General features: G+C 33.5%; 3 protein-coding genes and 1 pseudogene across 6 annotated transcripts; 1 reads left to right on the top strand and 3 right to left on the bottom strand.

Moving 5' to 3' along the window:
- The first annotated feature begins 466 nt into the window (after nt 1-466).
- Nucleotides 467-2,934, top strand: LOC111404807 (annotated as a pseudogene).
- A 3,630-nt stretch (nt 2,935-6,564) lies between these two features.
- LOC111404221 (heavy metal-associated isoprenylated plant protein 39-like) lies at nt 6,565-7,664 on the bottom strand. Of its 2 annotated transcripts, none has more exons than XM_023033005.1 (3): nt 7,518-7,664; nt 7,170-7,251; nt 6,565-7,085 (listed from the first exon to the last, which is right to left on the bottom strand). In XM_023033005.1, exons 1-3 carry the CDS (start codon nt 7,524-7,526, stop codon nt 6,850-6,852), a joined length of 327 nt encoding a protein of 108 aa, XP_022888773.1. In that variant the 5' UTR covers nt 7,527-7,664; the 3' UTR covers nt 6,565-6,849. The 2 variants fall into 2 exon arrangements, with proteins under 2 accessions (XP_022888773.1, XP_022888774.1); XM_023033006.1 differs by having other exon boundaries at nt 7,170-7,248; nt 7,518-7,662.
- A 1,005-nt stretch (nt 7,665-8,669) lies between these two features.
- Nucleotides 8,670-9,598, bottom strand: LOC111404996 (heavy metal-associated isoprenylated plant protein 31). 3 transcript variants are annotated; one of them, XM_023033715.1, is made up of 3 exons: nt 9,482-9,598; nt 9,311-9,404; nt 8,670-9,109 (listed from the first exon to the last, which is right to left on the bottom strand). In XM_023033715.1, the coding sequence occupies exons 2-3, from the start codon at nt 9,387-9,389 to the stop codon at nt 8,778-8,780; spliced, it is 411 nt and encodes a 136-aa protein (XP_022889483.1). In that variant the 5' UTR covers nt 9,390-9,404; nt 9,482-9,598; the 3' UTR covers nt 8,670-8,777. The 3 variants fall into 3 exon arrangements, with proteins under 3 accessions (XP_022889483.1, XP_022889484.1, XP_022889482.1); XM_023033716.1 differs by having other exon boundaries at nt 9,311-9,389; nt 9,486-9,597; XM_023033714.1 differs by having other exon boundaries at nt 9,311-9,389; nt 9,482-9,596.
- Nucleotides 9,599-15,501: 5,903 nt separating this feature from the next.
- Nucleotides 15,502-16,639, bottom strand: LOC111404995 (actin-depolymerizing factor 12-like). Its single transcript, XM_023033713.1, has 2 exons — nt 16,373-16,639; nt 15,502-15,851 (listed from the first exon to the last, which is right to left on the bottom strand). The coding sequence occupies exons 1-2, from the start codon at nt 16,612-16,614 to the stop codon at nt 15,701-15,703; spliced, it is 393 nt and encodes a 130-aa protein (XP_022889481.1). The 5' UTR covers nt 16,615-16,639; the 3' UTR covers nt 15,502-15,700.
- Nucleotides 16,640-17,748: the final 1,109 nt, after the last annotated feature.

The following is a 17,748-nucleotide window of genomic DNA, read 5'->3' as shown; positions in this document are numbered from 1 at the left end:
TCAATCACGCCTTCAATTTCATTAGAAGTTTGAGACGAAAGCTATGTTAGTGAGTAACGTACAATGTTTTTTAAAGTCCAGCTATAAAAACTCGACATTTTAATTTTCGTGAGCGCGCGCCCGCGCTCGCGCGCACACAGATATATATATATATAAGTTCATGACCATTAGAGTAATTAACTCAATTTTCTTCATTGAGATCTAATTACTATCAAATTAAAGGTCAAAGATCTAAATCTAAATATTTAGAAACACACTATAAAAACTTACATGCTACATTAATTCCTTGTTTGTGTTAAATTCTCAGAAAATTCATTTTTTTGGTAACACATTTTCAGCCGCACTTGATTTTTTAACCACTCATTTTTCTCCTATCACATTCTTTAAGTAGATTATTCATTGAACTATTTGCAAATATATGACCATGTAAAAACGTAAATGATTAGTGCAATTTTTTAATTTATTAATGAAGGGTCCAGATTTCGTGAATTTTCTTTCAGACCCCATGGTTTTTCTGACATTGGAGATTTTAGTATTTCACTATTCTCTCTTTTCATCTACTTGTCAGTTTGAATCGAACACTTCTCTGAGGCAGAACCTAAAATCCTGGTCTGCTGAGAAGACCACGAAGGACACCCTAAATTTCTACTTACAGGTGAGTCCTTTTCCCCTCTACTAATAGTTGAATATTTGTTCAAAATCAATGGGATAATGAGTTAATTCTTGGGCTCAATTCTAGTATTAGAAGAATCAAAAGAAATTCAAAAATGGAAAATTTGATTTTTTGCTTATACATTTTGTGCGTACACGAGATGTGTGTTAGCCAAAACAAAATCAAATTTGTTTCTACTATGCGTACGCAAGATTTATACTATACTATTTGTACGCATAGTGTTAAAAATTAACTGTTGACTAGTTTTTCAATTTGAAACTTATTGAACGTTTTTATTAAAAGTTGTCACTTTTCATCATGTTTTGACACCATTTCATAGTGTATTGATTGAGGCATATAAATAAGTGATGAATGATCAATACAAACACATTAAAAATATTGAAAAACATCTTGAGATCCACATATCATTCTACATTAAATCAAACTATTGATTTACGTTCATATTCAATATCTTCCTAAGTGTTCTTAAAGTTTTAGGGGATTGCACTTTTGTTTCAGTGATAAATCATTTACAACACTTGATATAATCTTACAAATCATATGTCAAAATCCTTAAACATCTCATTCAATCTCTAAAAGGGAGCAAATATAAGGCCCATTTTTCCTTCAAAATACATTATTCAACAGTGATTTGACACCATTTCAATCACACATTCTTCAATAAAAATAATATTATACGCAAATTAAAAACTTTTTCTTATTTTTTAATCATATATTTTTCATCAATATACTGTTCAAAAATTCATTTTGTCCTCAAACATGGGGCTCAAACAAACATGGGGCTCAAACAAACAAGGGCATGGTTTGAGAGTAGCGATCCCAGATTCAAACCTTCGAATTTGTTTTAGACTTCTTTCTAATTTCATCATCTTTTTTCTGTAAATTTTTTCCCCTTCTCCAAGCCTTTGTTTTCAAAACTAACGACTCTTCTGTTCTCTAAAACCCTCAGAATTGTTCCAATCAAATTCAATCTGGGCTACAGTTAACACAAACAACATAGAGGCATAGAGCTCATACTTTTGGTCCAATGAATGATCTTTTCAACACATAACTACCGAAATGTGTGTAACAGTATTCCATTTAGCGGGTAGTTTTCGATTTGTGGAACTTCACATGTTGGAAGTCTCTGTGCTTGGATTTAGATATCATTTGTTGGGCGTCTTTGAATTTATGGGTGCTAATGAGCTACTGCTATAATGGTTTTTTTTTTTTTTTTTTCCATCTGTAATATACTTTTGTCATGTACTCTGTAGCTCTTTCTGGTCCAAGAATTTTCAAGTGATTTTCTTCCTTTTGCATATTTTTGCACCGTGTATGTAGTCAACATTTCAACGATGATGGCGTCGAAAATGGGTTTGCCAGAGTCGAGGATTTTCTTAATGAATCTTGGAAAAGTTTGAGTTGTGAGTACAATGTGGATGATGAAAAGCCTACAACTTTATATGATTCAATTGGTTCTTTGATAGTCAATGGTGATTTTGAGGGCCATTCTCACTCAAACTTCTCTAGGAAACAGAATTTCATTGACGAGGCGAGAAGTGATGCTGCGAGAATTCTTGAAATTCTCCATCAAGATGGTCCTGGATTCAATGTGAAAGCGAATTTAAGTGATTTAGGTATAAGCGTTTTGGGTTTTCTCGTGAGAGAAGTTCTCTATGGTATCTTGAAAATGATAAATTACATTAACCGAAACAGGTGTGGAAAGCTGGGATACAAGTTTTTTGTGTGGTCCGGCGAATAAGAGAACTACAGACACACGACAAATGCACACCACTTGATAATGAAGATATTTGCGGAGTCAGAGGAATATAAGGCAATGTGGAGATTAGTTGATGAGATGGTTGAGAAAGGGTACCCAACTACTGCACGCACTTTCAATATATTGATATGTACTTGTGGAGAGGCTGGATTAGCTAGAAAGGTTGTAGTTTATTAAGTCAAAAAGACATTTAATTATAGGCCGTTTAAGAATTCATTTAATGCAATTTTACATGCTCTTCTGATAGTTAATCAATATAGGTTGATTGAGTGGGTGTATCCGCAGATGTTAGTAGCAGGTCATTTTCCAGACATGTTAAACTTATAATATCATTATGTCTGCAAAGTTTAGGTTGGGGAAACTTGATCAATTTCACGGATTACTTGATGAAATGGGAAGGAATGGATTTTCCCCTGATTTTCATACATTTAATCTTCTATTCCATGTTCTCGGTAAAGGGGACAAGCCTCTGGCAGCAATTAATCTTTTGAATCATGAATAGTTACATATGCTGTTAAATTGTGGCAAGAATATTCAATTGAGCTCTCAAAAAGAATTTCTAAATACTGACACGAAAAGAAAACGATGCCTTTCCGAATTTTCTGCTACAGGAATTAGTTTTCCTCATCATTGCTAGCCTTTCAAGATAATTCTTATCCATTTATGTAGCTAAACATCATTGCATGTTCATGCGCTAACATATAAACACAAGTCTTCTAGGAGATTTCATGCCTCAGTTTGAAGGAATTAGAAAGAACATGACCCCTGGTACTCCCGGAGTGCATTCTTGGCATCATCAACAACAGTTATTATGCTATCACTAAACTTAAGCCCGATGTTCACCTTCACTGATTTCTTTCTTTTGTTTTTCATTGTATGTGGATTCTTCGAACGTAATACTTACACTGTTTTTCATTTTGGGATTATTGTTGTTTGTGAGAAAATAATAGTTTTCTTTCTTGTAGATTTAATTTGGTTATATTGAATTTGATTGTTCGTTCGTTGACTGGTTGATTGATTTTCTCTTATGTTTTCCAATGTATGTGTTTGGTTTAAATGTTTTCTAATGTTGGTAGCTTCTTCGAATATGATACTTACACAAATCTCAAGATCAAATTCTTAGGTGGACATCGACTTTCCTGTGCATCATTTATCATTTCTAGAAGCTAATACTCTTATGGATATTAACTCCAACTCTGTCCAGATTGGGCCTTACCGTCAAAGTGATCAGCCAGTTTATATAGAGGTCAGACCATTTTTCCCCCTCTATTTCTAAGCTTCTAAACCAGCATGTTTGGCTAAGCTAGAAAGGTTTACTTATAAGTAAGTGAGTAAGTCTTAGGGATATATTTTTAAAGATCATACTTGAGAATAAGTTATCTGTTTTGAAAGTAAAGAGTTACTTTGGAAAAATGTATTTCTTTTTCCTTGAAGGTAAATAAAAAAGTAATTTATCCAAACATGTCTAGAAGTAAAAAAGTTACTTTCTAAGTAACTTTTGCTAATTTAAAGCTTTGCCAAGCATTATAGAGAAGACATGAATTATAAAGACTAAGGTACTCATTGTCATTCTGCATGTAATTGATGTTAATGACAATCAAATTCATGCACAAATATGAAGTTGAGCACAATGCTAGACAAGAGAATGCAAATAGCGTAGATTATATTCTGGGATTTCCTACTGCATATTTTCTTTTGCTCTTGCATGCAGACGGTGCCCGTCTAGAGTCATACACTCGCGAGTCACACTATAGCAAAGCAATTGAACTGGTGAAGATGAGTTGGTATTAGAGGTTATTTTTTATTGGCAATGTGCTGATATCAGATTTAGTCAAAGCTTCTCTTATTCTCTTGGAGTCGTTTCCGTTCCAGAGAGGCTTGAAGGGGCAACAAAACGTTAATTTAGTGGTTGAAAGTATCCCCTCATATTTTCGTCAGATTTTATCAATTATTGACATATTTGTTTCTATTCTGATTAAAATTATCAAGAATGATCTGTTCGTACAGTTAAAGAATTGTCCTTGTTCTTGTATGCAAGCTTCTTGTCTTATTTTTCTGTTTTCTTGCTTTATTAGTGAAGGAATGCATTTTATTAATTGAAACTTTGCTGACCCTAGTGTCAAATCTTATGGCAAGATAAAGAAATTGCCATACATAAACATTCTAATGTTTTAGACCTGTTTTGCTTCAGGTGAAGGTGGCGTGATTGGGATCGGTTGCCTTGACAGATCCAGGAATTCAAGTGAGCTGTGGTGGATTCAAGCAAAGCTCGCGTGGCCGCTTGAACAGCTTCCCAATATACAGAAAAATAAATAAATAAATAAATAAAATAAAATTCGGAGGAGCTAGTACAGGCGGCCTCCATGCAGTGGCGGATCCAGGATGTTAAGTCAACTAGGGCGACAACTGAACTTTGACGACTACAATAGTAAAATTATTTATTAATATTTAATTAAATAATACTAAAAAAATTTCTATCAATGTATAAATACACTAAAATGTAAAAATCATATACATTTAAAAATATAATCCAATACAACCCAAAATAATGAGAAAATAGTTCACAATCATATATTTATGATCAAGTTTCAAATTTTTTACTAGCTTAAGCGAGATAAGATGAAAGTTATATATAAAGTATGATTAAACGGTAAAGACAAGCTTCGAGTTTAGGTGAAAGTTATGCAAAATTTTGAAAGTAATGATTTTTAGAATTAGAATAATTTTTAATTTCTAAAGAAAAAAATATTTTTTGAACTCTTAAAAGAATAAAAAGCAATACATAAATTGTCCAAATTTAATTTTATAAAATAAATTGATAAAACCTAACAATAATAGTATATAAATTATGAAGTAATAATTTGAGTCAATAAATTTTTAAAGAAATTATTTCAAAAATGAAAATTAAAAATATATAATTGTTTAGTTTTTATTTATTTATTTATTGTATTAAAAAATTAAACGAAAAAGTGGGATTATATGGAATTGATCCCCATACCTCTAACGTATAAAGTGACTTTTCTGCCACTTGAGCTTCATTCGCTTTTGTTGGATGTTGGTACAATTATTAATTAATATTTACTTATTATTTACGGTTTTAAAAATTGAAAAGAAGAGTGTATATATATATGTATATAGAATAATAATTGTTCATTAACCTTCCTTCTCAACAGATTTAGCACGGGCGGCCGCGTCGACTCGCTGGGTGCTAGATCCGCCCGCCTTGTCGGGTGCTAGCTCCACCCCTGCCTATTTGCTTGGGATATTTTAAGGCGGGTTATGCTCGGCACCAGCCTGCCTAAAGAAATATTTTGCACTGAAAAGGATCTTTAATCTGTTTTCACACCATGAAATAACTGAATAAGAAAAGTGAGTTTTGGTACAGGTCATAAATTTGTGGGCCGCTAGTGATAGCAAATTTTAGTTCAAGTTCATGCACAAATTGACCAAATATTTTTTAGATAATATATAATAATATAAACATTCTCACGCGGCCTCTGTTATTTGATATATATGTATAGAACTAACTGGGTGGTTGCCCCCAGGGCACATCTTCAAGTGGTAAAAGGGGAGGGTGAAAAAATCCAACTTTACTTGAGGTTATCGCGTCAAGGATTCGAATCCTGAAATATGAATTTGGCTATTGGATAAGTGCAAGTGTACAAGTAGCCTTCCACCTTGTACCCTTGGAGACATGACCTGCGATTTACCTCTCTCACGATGTTTCAGGACAGGGACAGCGGGGGACCCTTAAGGTTGGGGTTCAACCTTTTTATAGAACTAACTGGCTGGCGTATGAATGACCTAATGAATCATTACTGCAAGTCATATTCCAGCGGCGTTTGGCTGAAAGATGCTTGAAAAGCCCGAAAGTAGGGTCATTTTTTCCCTAATTCAATAGGTTTTAATTGTCTTTTGGACCCTTCTGATAATTTTATTTTGTAATGGAAAATGACCCTCAAGAAAGCCAATAGGCATAAGATGCGTAATCAAGGATCTGAATCCACTTGCGTAGCCATGATAATAATCTCCGTTCACATTGAAATTGGTTCAAGAACTCATTTGATTCATCTTGTTGGTTCAACTCTAATGAAATAATATGAATGTATTACTATAGTAACGCATTGAGTCGTAATCTTTGCAAACATTTCATGTATTAATTCTTACACAAAAATTTTGCTTCGTCCCATTAAATTACATTACTTTTCTTGATAATGAAGTGGCATATCAAAGATTGAGCAAGGCAATACGGAAAAAAAAAATAAAAATACATAATTTTCCAAATAACAAAAGATAATAATAACTCTTGATATTACTTGTGGAGAGGATGATTCATCATATGATTTATGGGTATGTGTTTGTGAAAATGTCTTTTAAGAGTTTTATTCATGTAAAACTTCTAGAAAGGAAAATATGTTTACTTCTTTTCCGCTGGTTTCTTCTCTTCAGCTTTCTTTTCCTCCGCTGGTTTCTTGTCCTCTTTCTTAGGAGCCTCTTCTTTCTTTTCTTCCTTTTTCTCTTCCTTTGCTGGTCCAACTGACAAAAGATCAACCGGAGCTACTTTCTTCAATTTCTTCACCACTGCAACTGCATCCATTTCTCCTATTACCGTCAGCTTCTGCTCCTGCAGATTAGCAGCAATTGAATCCACCCCTGTTTTTACAAACAAATATTGGAGATTATTATAAGTAAAAATTAATAAAAAAGAAGAGGGAATTCATTTTTCTGCACCATTACCATGTATATCTGCTGCAGCTTCTATTGCTTTCTGCTTTGTTTTATCATCAGTCATTGTCAAAACCTTCAGCACCACCTTCTGCTATATCACAATTCAAAAGGTAAGATCCATGGAAAATAAGATAGTCTCATCATTATTCATTGCGTTAAATGTTAGTTTTAAGCAAATCATCTATTTTTGTTGCGTGTAAGACTGGGCGTCACTTGCCATCAAGAAAAACAAAACCGAAAATGGCTTATCAAACTCCGGCAACTTCAGCACTGTCCGAGCACCATTGTTATCTTTAGAGGGGGCTGGGGGTGGGGTGGCGTGGGGAGGAGTGGGGTGAATTTACATGGAGAGCATACCTGAGCCATAGATGATAGAACTGGCAAAGAATGAAAACTTGAAGCACCGGTGGAGAGACTTTTGAAGGGGTGCAACTTTTTATCTTGGGGTTTGATGGTGGAAAATTGGAATACTTATGCAATTTTTGTTAAAAGAAAGTGACAGAAAATGGGACCTTTTGTATTTTTTAATGATTATTTATACCAGAATGACACATATAACACGTATTTTCTTAGGTAGAATTTTAAATTCAAACGACATGACGCATATAACACCTATTTTCTTAAGTAGAATTCAAAATTCAAACGACATGTATAACTATAATAGTATGATAAGATGTGGATAAAAATTCGGAAATAGCTTATTTATGACCCAATGGATTTTTTGGATGCTTCATTTGCAATTGAATTGAAATTATCTTACGTTGTTAGTAGTAGTAGTGTATTTAATCTTGCGTACATTTAATTTTGAAACTTGGTTTTTGTTAAAAGTTGAAGACTAAATTGTTATTTGAGTAATATATTAAAAAATAATTTATTGTGCACATAATTCAAGGGCTAAAATTAAAAATCAAAAGCAACTTGGGCCTTTTCATGTCCATCCTTTAGAATGCTGTTTATGATGTCATTTCCCATTTCAAGATTCCTTTCATTTAGAAATTGTGATGTGAAGACCAAACTTTTGTTGGAAAGTATCTCTTAATAATTAAAGCTGGGGAAATCTTGAATATGTGTATGACCACTAAAATGGTCAATTTCCTTTACAATTAAAATCTCGAAAGCACTATGGAAAAAAGAAATTAAGTTATTAATCGTTATCTTTCTTAAAATATGATAATAAAATTAATAATTGGCAAATGTCTTGATTAATTAATATTTCGAAATACGAATTTCTGCAATTTGAAATTAATTTTTACACTGTTGGAGTGTTATAATATGCTTCTCTTGTATTGATTAGGCACAAAATGGAGTTGATTTGACTGAACCAACGTTAATTTCCATTAGTATCAAACAGAAGAAAGTCGTCATATTTAAGATATGGAAAATGCCTCCTGCACAGGGTTTGTTGCACAGACCCTGTACAGACTTTGTGTAGGTAGCACAACTCTTAAGATATTTTATAGACCTTTCTAACCTAGCACTAACATAAAATTATAAAGAGGGTCCGGTCCAAAACAAAAATGCCAAGCTCAAATAAATTAATAAACCATAACACAAATATCAAGTGGAGTACAACATAATTCAAGATTTTCATCAAGAAAACGAAAATAAAAGGCTCTCTCACATAACAGTACATGCATGTGGATTATCATCACTGAAAAGTGAAGCCACAGGCTCGTCGGAGGCGACAGCCACCGAGTAAACCGCCGGAGTGTGGAAGAAAGTATGTACACTGGGTGCAGCCACATTTCTTGATGTATCATAATAATGGTTTATAATGTGAGTTGGATACTTATAAAATGATGAAAAATAATTAGAGTATCCTGGATATGGCCATGGCTCTGCTGCTTTTCCTGTGCGTTTTATTGCCTTTAGCACTTTCTTTTCTTCCAATGCATAGCCTCTCACTGTAATTTTCTGTGTCTCCATGTCTACCTCCACCTCGTCTACACCTGATATTAATATTATTCATATTAGGCCCTGCATGTTACTGAACCTTGAAGTGGAAGATGGAATCGAATATGGACTTTGTTACTTGTTTTTCTTCTTTAATATTGTCTAACGGAGAATTTGTTACTAGCATGAAAAGGGTTGATAGTCAAATAGTATTAGGGTTGAAAATTAGTAAAAATTAGAGTGCATTCAAGAATTACCTTTGAGCTTGTATAGGGCTTTTCTAAGTTTTGAAGCACATCCCTCGCAATCCAAGTTAGGAACTCTCACCTCCACCATCTATGAAAAAACAACCTAATTTTCATATTTTGACACAGAACTACATACATATAGATGCGTGTGTATTAATGAATAAAGCAAAAGGAACTTACAGACATCTTGGTTCTTCAAAGCAGTAGAGGCCTAGAGGGGATATTGATGAATGTTTGATGAAGTGCTATGCTCCTCGTTCAAATATGAAGAGCTCTCCCTTGATTATATTATACTTGAAAGAGCAAAAGAGCCCTCCCTTTTAGTAATTGATGATATCGAGACATGTCTGGTATCAGTATTGAAAAAGACTATGGGCCCGTTTGATAGTTTTTACTTTTACTTCTACTTATTGTAAAAGAGATCTCGAAAAAACTACTTTAGACTAGTTTGCTACAGACAATTTCAAAAAATTATTCAAACATGTTAAAAATTAGTTTTTTAGTCCTAGAAACATTTTTTAATGTTTCAAAAGTCCTGTCAAAAGGATCCTCAATTACGAAGTTTGTTTAGAACGGGCACGAGAGCGGGGCATTGGGTTTTGAAAATGGAAAGCGAGGAGGGGGTCACGCGTGGTGTGGGATGGCGTGATTACTTTATCCCCACCCGACCCACAAAGCAAAACCCTACACACAGACACAAACTGCATGTATCAGCTTTACCATTACCATAAAAAGCTTACATAGTAACAAAAGATTATTTGTCCTGTGAAATTCATATTCCTCACAAGTCAGACTTTGAAGGATAAATCATAATTACTTTGCAAAATATAATAAGAATGACCTTGTTTGGGAAGCCAAATTTCTATTCTCAACGGATGAAAAAGAGTACTCGCTCTACAATTGATGAAAGTTATAACAAAGATGATAGTTCTGATCTTGAAATATGAATGCTCGTTTAAGTTTTAGACAAATCGAATGGCTCGTTTGATCTTATAAATTCTATCTTATTGGATCTTGGTGTTCGATTTTAAAGCGTCAACTTTAAGATGTGTAATCCAAATCCTTTTATGTTTAATATTTCGTTTACCCATAATTAATATAGTCGAGTATCAAGCATTGTCCTAGTGGATGCTTGATTGTCAGTTAACAACCTATTGGATAATTTGTTGACAAGTATCATATTTAAAACAAAAAATTATTACTAGCAACAAAATTGTGAGACAAACTAAATATGGAGTTACAATTAAAACATACCAAGATTATACAGATATTTTCTTATTTTCTAAAAAGTAATTCTGTCAACAGTTTCTATGGCTGGTTGGTCCAATTTAATGTGACAAAAGGGTTGTATTTTGAACTATTTCATGGTGGACTTGAGAGCATAATGATAAAGATTCTCATAGAAGGCTGCAAATATTTGAGAAAAGACTGACAAAAAATCCAAATCATATTTTCTACATTAATTATTTTACTGTTTTTATGTAAAATTCTCTTACGTCCCTTCAATATTTGGAAAGTGGGGAATTTCTCATAAAATGTGAGGCTTGTATGGGAGCACAATCATCACTATCGTGATGATGATTGTTACTAATCATTCGATCACAACCGTTAACTTCCTAGGACATTTTGATTTCAATTCAAATATTATGTCATTTGAAATTTGAAGAAGAAGATGTGCTTTGATAATAATTAAAATTTTAAAATGGGTCAAGCGTGCTTTATGTTTATTTATATACTTTGATGATTGTGCTTGCCATGAGAATTTGGTCTGAGACGGATTGGGAAAAGGAGGGTTGATAGTGTTCTTTACGTTTAATTAAAAATTATTTGTTTTCTTTAATTATGTTCCTTTTATATTTAGTTTTATTTAATGTGCTAGAAAATTAAAATGGGTTGTAAGATGTAACAGATTATGTATTTGTTTAGATGCTCCATCTCTAGATCGAGTATTCCAAGTTCTTAAAATAAAAGGATAGCGTGGCTCGAAGAGCAGATGAACTTTTTTCAGAGTCGATGGCTTGCACTGCACAAAGAGTCGAGAAGAAATTCATGACCGACTCTCTGGTTGGTCGACAGTCCCTCGTATTCGAGCCCATGAACCACGGCTACACCCTATGATCCTGCATCTCTTCATTCTATTCTTGAGAGGAGAGATATTCTAAATAAGCCTATGTAGAAACCTTAAACCTTTTATGTTTTTGTCAGTATTACTACACATTTATTTTATGTTCGTAACTTCTTGTATTAATATACATGATCATAATCAATAGATGAATGAGTTGAATTCTCTCTCATTAAATAAAAAGCAACAAAATGTTGTAAATACTGGAGGGATGAAGAAAAAACAAAAAGGAAATTCACAATAAGTGTGGTAACAATAGGAACAAAATCAAAAAATTATAACAACGAATGTGAAGGTTTGAACGCAAGATCGATGTCCTCAAACGTTATTTGCCTCCTCTCCGATGTTTATGAGATGCTTAAGGATATTCCGGTAAATGATTTGAAGGATTGTAACAAGCCTTGTAAAGAATTTCACCAAAGCACAAAGTGAAATTCTTCCAAAACTTGAAGAACACAAAGATAGAATAAATATGAATGTAAATCAGGACTTGATTGTTTTTGGAACAAAGTATGGATTGTAAGATATTTTCAATGTTTGTATTGTATTTGTTTTGATCATTCATCACCTATTTATACGCCTCAATCAATACATCATGAAATGGTGTCAAAACAAGATGAAAAATAACATATTTTAATCCAAAACGGCTCCCAAGTTTCAAATTGAAAAATCAGCAACGGCTATTTTGTAACACTATGCGTACGCATAGTATAAACCTTGCATACGCATAGTAGAAGCAAATTTAATTCTGATTTTGTCAAAACACATCTCGTGTATGCACAAAAATAAGCATGTGCGTATTCATAGGTAAAAAATCAAATTTTACATTTTTCAATTTCTTTTTATTCTACCAATTCCATAGTTGAGCCCAACAATTAGTCCATTATCATTCCATTGATTTTGAACAAATATTCAACAATCCTCCACTTGTTCAAAATCAATATGATCATATATTCAAAAAGACGACACTTATGCATAAGGATTAGATATCTTTCGATTTGAATCTAACCATAGTGTAATTCAAACAAAGTAAAGTCAGAATTAGAGGTAGCATGGAAGCTTTGAACCAATTATTCATTATGACAATACCGGTAAGAACACACACATAAGTATCACGTGTTTTCAAGTTCCTCAACTCGCTTAGCGTTTTAATGGTCTTTCGCTCATCCTATTCAATTGAACTTTAAGGAGAGAAACTCCAACTCCCTATTGAGGTGGCATCACCTTGAAGTTCATTTAAGTGAAGTTCTTCTAGTATCTTTGTTACTTTTAGAGATACTTGTGTTTTAGCACTGAACTTCATTAAAAGTTTTAAGCTCAACCCTCACTTCAGTAACAACCAGCATTATTTAATTACGATAGGGTCATTGTGGATTTAGATAATGCTGCAACTATCTACATATCGAATGACTTGGTATTACCCTTTGAACCCGTGGATTACCTTTTGAGTAATGACATATAGGGTTGCCGTCATTGGTGGACATTTTTCATTAAAAAGTTTTAACCCTATCATACTTGACGTAGACGCCACTAAATCTCTATTTAGAGATTTAGTCAAAGGATCCTTTAAATTCTCAATTGACCTTACATAATTTAGGGAAATTATTCCATTTTTTTATTAATTTTCTTATGTAGTCAAGTATTAGACTCATATGTCTAGACTTTCTATTGTATACTTCATTGTATACTTTTGTTAATGTGGCTTGACTATCACACATGATAGGTATTGAAGAAATATTCTTCGATCCCAAAGGTATTTCATAAAAGAGATCCTTAAGCTACTCAGCCTTTTTCCCAGTATTCGAAAGTGCTACAAATTCAGATTCCATGGTCGAGTGTGTTATGCATATTTGTTTATTTGATTTTCAAGAAACAGCACCTCCTCCTAGAGTGAACACCCAACCCGATGTGGATTTACTTTCACCCATGCTAAATATCCAACTAGCATATATAAATCCTTTCAATATTGTCGAGAATTTATGATATTGTAGACCTAAGTTCTGGGTTTTCTTTAAGTATCCAAGAACTCTCCCAATGACTCTCCCAATGGCTCTCCAATGATCATTGCTTGTATTGCTAGTAAATCTACTAAGTTTACTAATTGCATATACTATATTTGGTCTTGTGCATTGAACTGCATTTATAAGACTTCCAATAGCACTATCATATTCCAATTGAGCAATCGTCCGTTAAGTGATAATACAAGTTTACCGGATTCAAAGACACTTTTAATGCCCGATTTTCCCAAAATATTTACACTCACGAACATATTCATATTCGGAGCATGTAGTACATTTGTAAGAGTAACATTTTTCCAAGAAGTGAAGATAATTTCTACACTTCCTTTTCCAATTACTTTGGACCGCACCTCGTTACCCATTTGGATCTCTTGGTCTCCATCCACTTCACTGTATATTTTGAACAAAGATTTGTCATATGATACATACACCGTGGCATAAGTATCATACCACCAGCCGAGAATATTTCCCTTAATTGCATTTATTCACTCACGGTGGCCACAATCTTGTCTTCTTGAATGGAATTCACTTTACCCTCGGAGTTGTTGTGTTTCCAGTGTCTACAATCTTTTACATAGTGTCCAGATTTTCCACAAACAAAGCATCCTCTTTTGGTCTTTTTCTTGAACTTATTAAGGTTCCTCGAAGGCTTCCTTTTGTTGGATTTTGTTGGCGTTCGAATTTTTCTACAGCATTTGCTTTGGAAGTGCTCTAATGAGAGTCACTTTTATCACGCATTCTCGACTCTTCCTCAATCCGAAGATTCTTTGCAATTGTTCCAAAGAATAATTTTTGGAACTATGCATTATCTTCTTCCGGTATCCTTTCCAAGTTCCGAAAAGTTTGGCAATTATAGCCCTCACTTGAAAGGTCTCCGGTATGTCAATTTATTCCGCCTCCAACTTATTGAAATTTTACTTGCATTTCATGTATTTGGGGAAGAAGGGGAATATTCTCTAAAAATTTAAAATCGAAGTATTTAGAAATTAAAAATTTCTTTGTACCTTCTTCTTCCACTTTGTACTTACTTTTGAGCTCATCCCAAATTTCATTTGCCAAAGTTGTGTTTGTATATAAGTCATACAAACGATCTGATAACACGTTGAGAATGTGACCACGGCATATTAACTCATCTTCTTGGCGCTTTTATCTTTCATTTCTCACCGCTTCGGTTTCTCCATTAGCTGGTTCTGGTAGTGGTGCAAGATTCGAATCCAGGATGTAGAAGATCTTCAATACAGTGAGAAGAAACTTCAATTTGTCTTTCCACCGAGTGTAGTTTGTTCCATCGAACCGATCCAACCGTACTAAATCTTGGTTCATGAGTTTTATGGTTGTCATTGTAGTCTCACTCTCCATCAGAGCAACTGACGTTTGAGATTGTTGTAAATATTGGAGGGATGAAGAAGAAACAAAAAGGAAATTCACAATAAGTATGGCAACAATAGGAACAAAATCAAAAAATTGTAACAACGAATGTGAAGGCTTGAACGCGATATCGCTGCCCTCAAACGTTATTTGCCCCATCTCCGATGTTTAAGAGATGCTTAAGGGTATTCCGACAAATGGTTTGAAAGATTGTAACAAGCCTTGTAAAGAATTTCACCAAAACACAAAGTGAAATCCTTCCAAAACTTGAAGAACACGAAGATAGAATGAATATGAATGTAAACCAAGACTTGATTGTTTTTGGAAAAAAGTATGGATTGTAAGATGTTTTCAATGTTTGTAATGTGTTTGTTTTGATCATTCATCATCTATTTATAAGCATCAATCAATACATTACGAAATGGTGCTAAAACAAGATGAAAAATTGCAACTTTTAATCGAAAACAGGTCTCAAGTTTCAAATTGAAAAACCATCTAACGACTATATTTTTAATACTATGCGTACACATAGTATAAACCTTGCATACGTATAGTAGATGAAAATTTAATTCTGATTTTGCCAAAACACATCTTGTGTACGCACAAAAATAAGTCTGTGCGTACGCATAGACAAAAAATCAAATTTTGAATTTTTCAATTTCTCTTGATTCTACCAATTCCACAATTTAGCCCAAAAATTAGTTCATTATCATTCCATTGATTTTGAACAAATATTCAACATAAAAATTTGAAAATTACAGAATATCGTGTCGTGTTACATTATGCTAAACAGTTCATTGTAAATAAAAACAACTAAAGAATGAAACAATATAATCCTTGAAATACAAACATTTTTTGTGTGGTGGGGAAGTGAAGTAGGGATGAAAGTATTCAAATTGCACGAGCTTTTACAATGTCGAGGCTCATTTCACTGGGATCAGTTGCTTGCAATTCAACTTGAATTCCATCCAATTCCCTCTTAAATCTGTCCTTTGTGCTTGCATACACCATCTTCATCCTCACCTTCGATGAATCCGGTGACCTAAAATCCCAACAAAATATGCTAATTAGTCAGCTAATTAAGTCGATATCTGTTAGTTTTGTCTGCATAATAATCAGATTAAGCAATATGGAACAGTTGATATGAAGTAGTGCTGCGAGTCTCTGCACTGGAGCCAAACGGGCTATAGCATGTTTGATACGTAAGTTTGGATAGAATACAATGTCAAATAATCTTCGATAACCATATTTATGTAGACAACACTGATGTCAAAATGCCAATGATATTGTCTGATCATGTTTAGTACTACGTACCAAACATTGTTGTTTATCTATGTCTCTATTTTCTCACACTGTATATAAAGAAATTGAATATTCATCAGTTTAGTTAGAAGACAGAGAAAAGTTTTACCAGGCCACAAAAAAAATCTTGTTTTTCTTCAATACTACATACTGAACATGTCATATTGTCGTTAGTATGTATCTATCTCTATTTCCTCACAAACTATATAGAGAAATTGAATATGCATCAAGTTGAGTTTTTACAACAAAGAAAACTTTTACCAGGCGATAAAGTAAATCTTGCTCTTCTGGACATTTTCATCAGTGGTAAAATCAAAATCAAAGACAGCATAGCGGCATTCACTAGGAGGCAGAGAGGCAGTGAAATCATCGTAACTTTCTCTGGGGCCACCAAGCTTCTCGACCACCACCTGTTGAGCCTCAATCTTGAACACAATGAAACGGTAGTTTCTCTTTGCTTTTAATTCCAAGAACTTCAGTTTACAGTCGTCGTGCACACCCATTCCAGAGGCAGCGTTAGCCTGTCAAAAAAAATATTGTGAATAAAAACAAGGGAAATAGACATGTAATATCAAAGAAGAAATATAATTTCATGACTCTGTATTGAATGGAAAATATGGTATTCCTCATAACTCTGTATTGAATGGAAAACATGATAATCCTTCTCCTCTATGGCTTAGAAAGGGACCTCCTCTAATAAGAATGGTAGTCCTAGTCCTTATATGTAGGCAAGTAATTTCACATTTAACAGAAATCTTGAAACCCTATTGCCATTTTAAGCTTCTAGATGGATCTAATGGCTCGAGCATTATGTGCTCCGATACAGTTTCGTCTTTCGAGTATTATAGAGCTCTGATACATAATAAGTCTAGGATTCTATTATCGAGTAACTTTATTAAGAGGATTAGCTTTAAGCCTTTATATGTTGGATAGCATTTAACACTTATCTTAGTTAACAGTGAAAGTTTTCATGCATTTTTCTAGTATATGAAGTAAATAACGAAGGAATTATTGGAATCATATATACATTCTTAATTGATAGAGATTTTTCTATGAAAACATGTGGATTTGGTATATTAAACATATATATCAATCAAGATCAAGAGGCATCAAACATTCTGAATTCAGATACCGCCCCCTTTCAAGGCATAGCGAATAAAATTGTGTTGGCACGTACATCTAAGGTAAAATTATCTAAGGCATAGCGAATAAAATTGTGTTGGCACGTACATCTAAGGTAAAATTATCTAAGTCAATCAAAGGGTTCATGAACATTCATTTTTTCCACGGACGAGGTGATCTAGACACCGCCCTTGCATGGGTCTAGGGTTTTGGAGGCTCAGACATTTCATCCCATTCAACATCTCTAATGTTACATGTCGAACAATTAGAAAAGAGTTACAATGATAGGTTATGTCGACTAGACTTTCAATGTATATAAAATCAACTACCATAATGTATTTTATAAATGAAATGAAGATTATTAAGCCCTTATTTGAGCCTCATTTTGTTAAAAATGTATTTTGAAATAATAAATCCTTCTTTTTTTTTTTTTATAAAGAATGTGTGGTTGAAAAATAAGAAAAAAAATTTATATACGTGTAATATTATTTTATTGAAGAATGTATAATTGAAAA

The sequence above is a fragment of the Olea europaea genome, chromosome 11 (genome assembly GCF_002742605.1).
Source record: "Olea europaea var. sylvestris chromosome 11, O_europaea_v1, whole genome shotgun sequence".
In the NCBI taxonomy this organism is placed as follows: domain Eukaryota; kingdom Viridiplantae; phylum Streptophyta; class Magnoliopsida; order Lamiales; family Oleaceae; genus Olea; species Olea europaea.
Note: the sequence above shows the minus strand (reverse complement) of the source record. Positions and strands in the feature narration are given on the sequence as shown.

Excerpts from the sequence above, each read along its gene's own strand:
- LOC111404221 (XM_023033005.1), bottom strand. Across the intron at positions 7,086-7,169 it reads AGCTGCAGCAGATATACATG|GGGTGGATTCAATTGCTGCT; the intron begins GTAATGGTGCAG and ends TTGTAAAAACAG.
- LOC111404996 (XM_023033714.1), bottom strand. Across the intron at positions 9,110-9,310 it reads AGCCCTATACAAGCTCAAAG|GTGTAGACGAGGTGGAGGTA; the intron begins GTAATTCTTGAA and ends TATTAATATCAG.
- LOC111404995 (XM_023033713.1), bottom strand. The coding sequence starts at position 16,614 with ATGGGTGTGCACGACGACTGTAAACTGAAGTTCTTGGAATTAAAAGCA. Across the intron at positions 15,852-16,372 it reads AAGATTTACTTTATCGCCTG|GTCACCGGATTCATCGAAGG; the intron begins GTAAAAGTTTTC and ends TTGGGATTTTAG.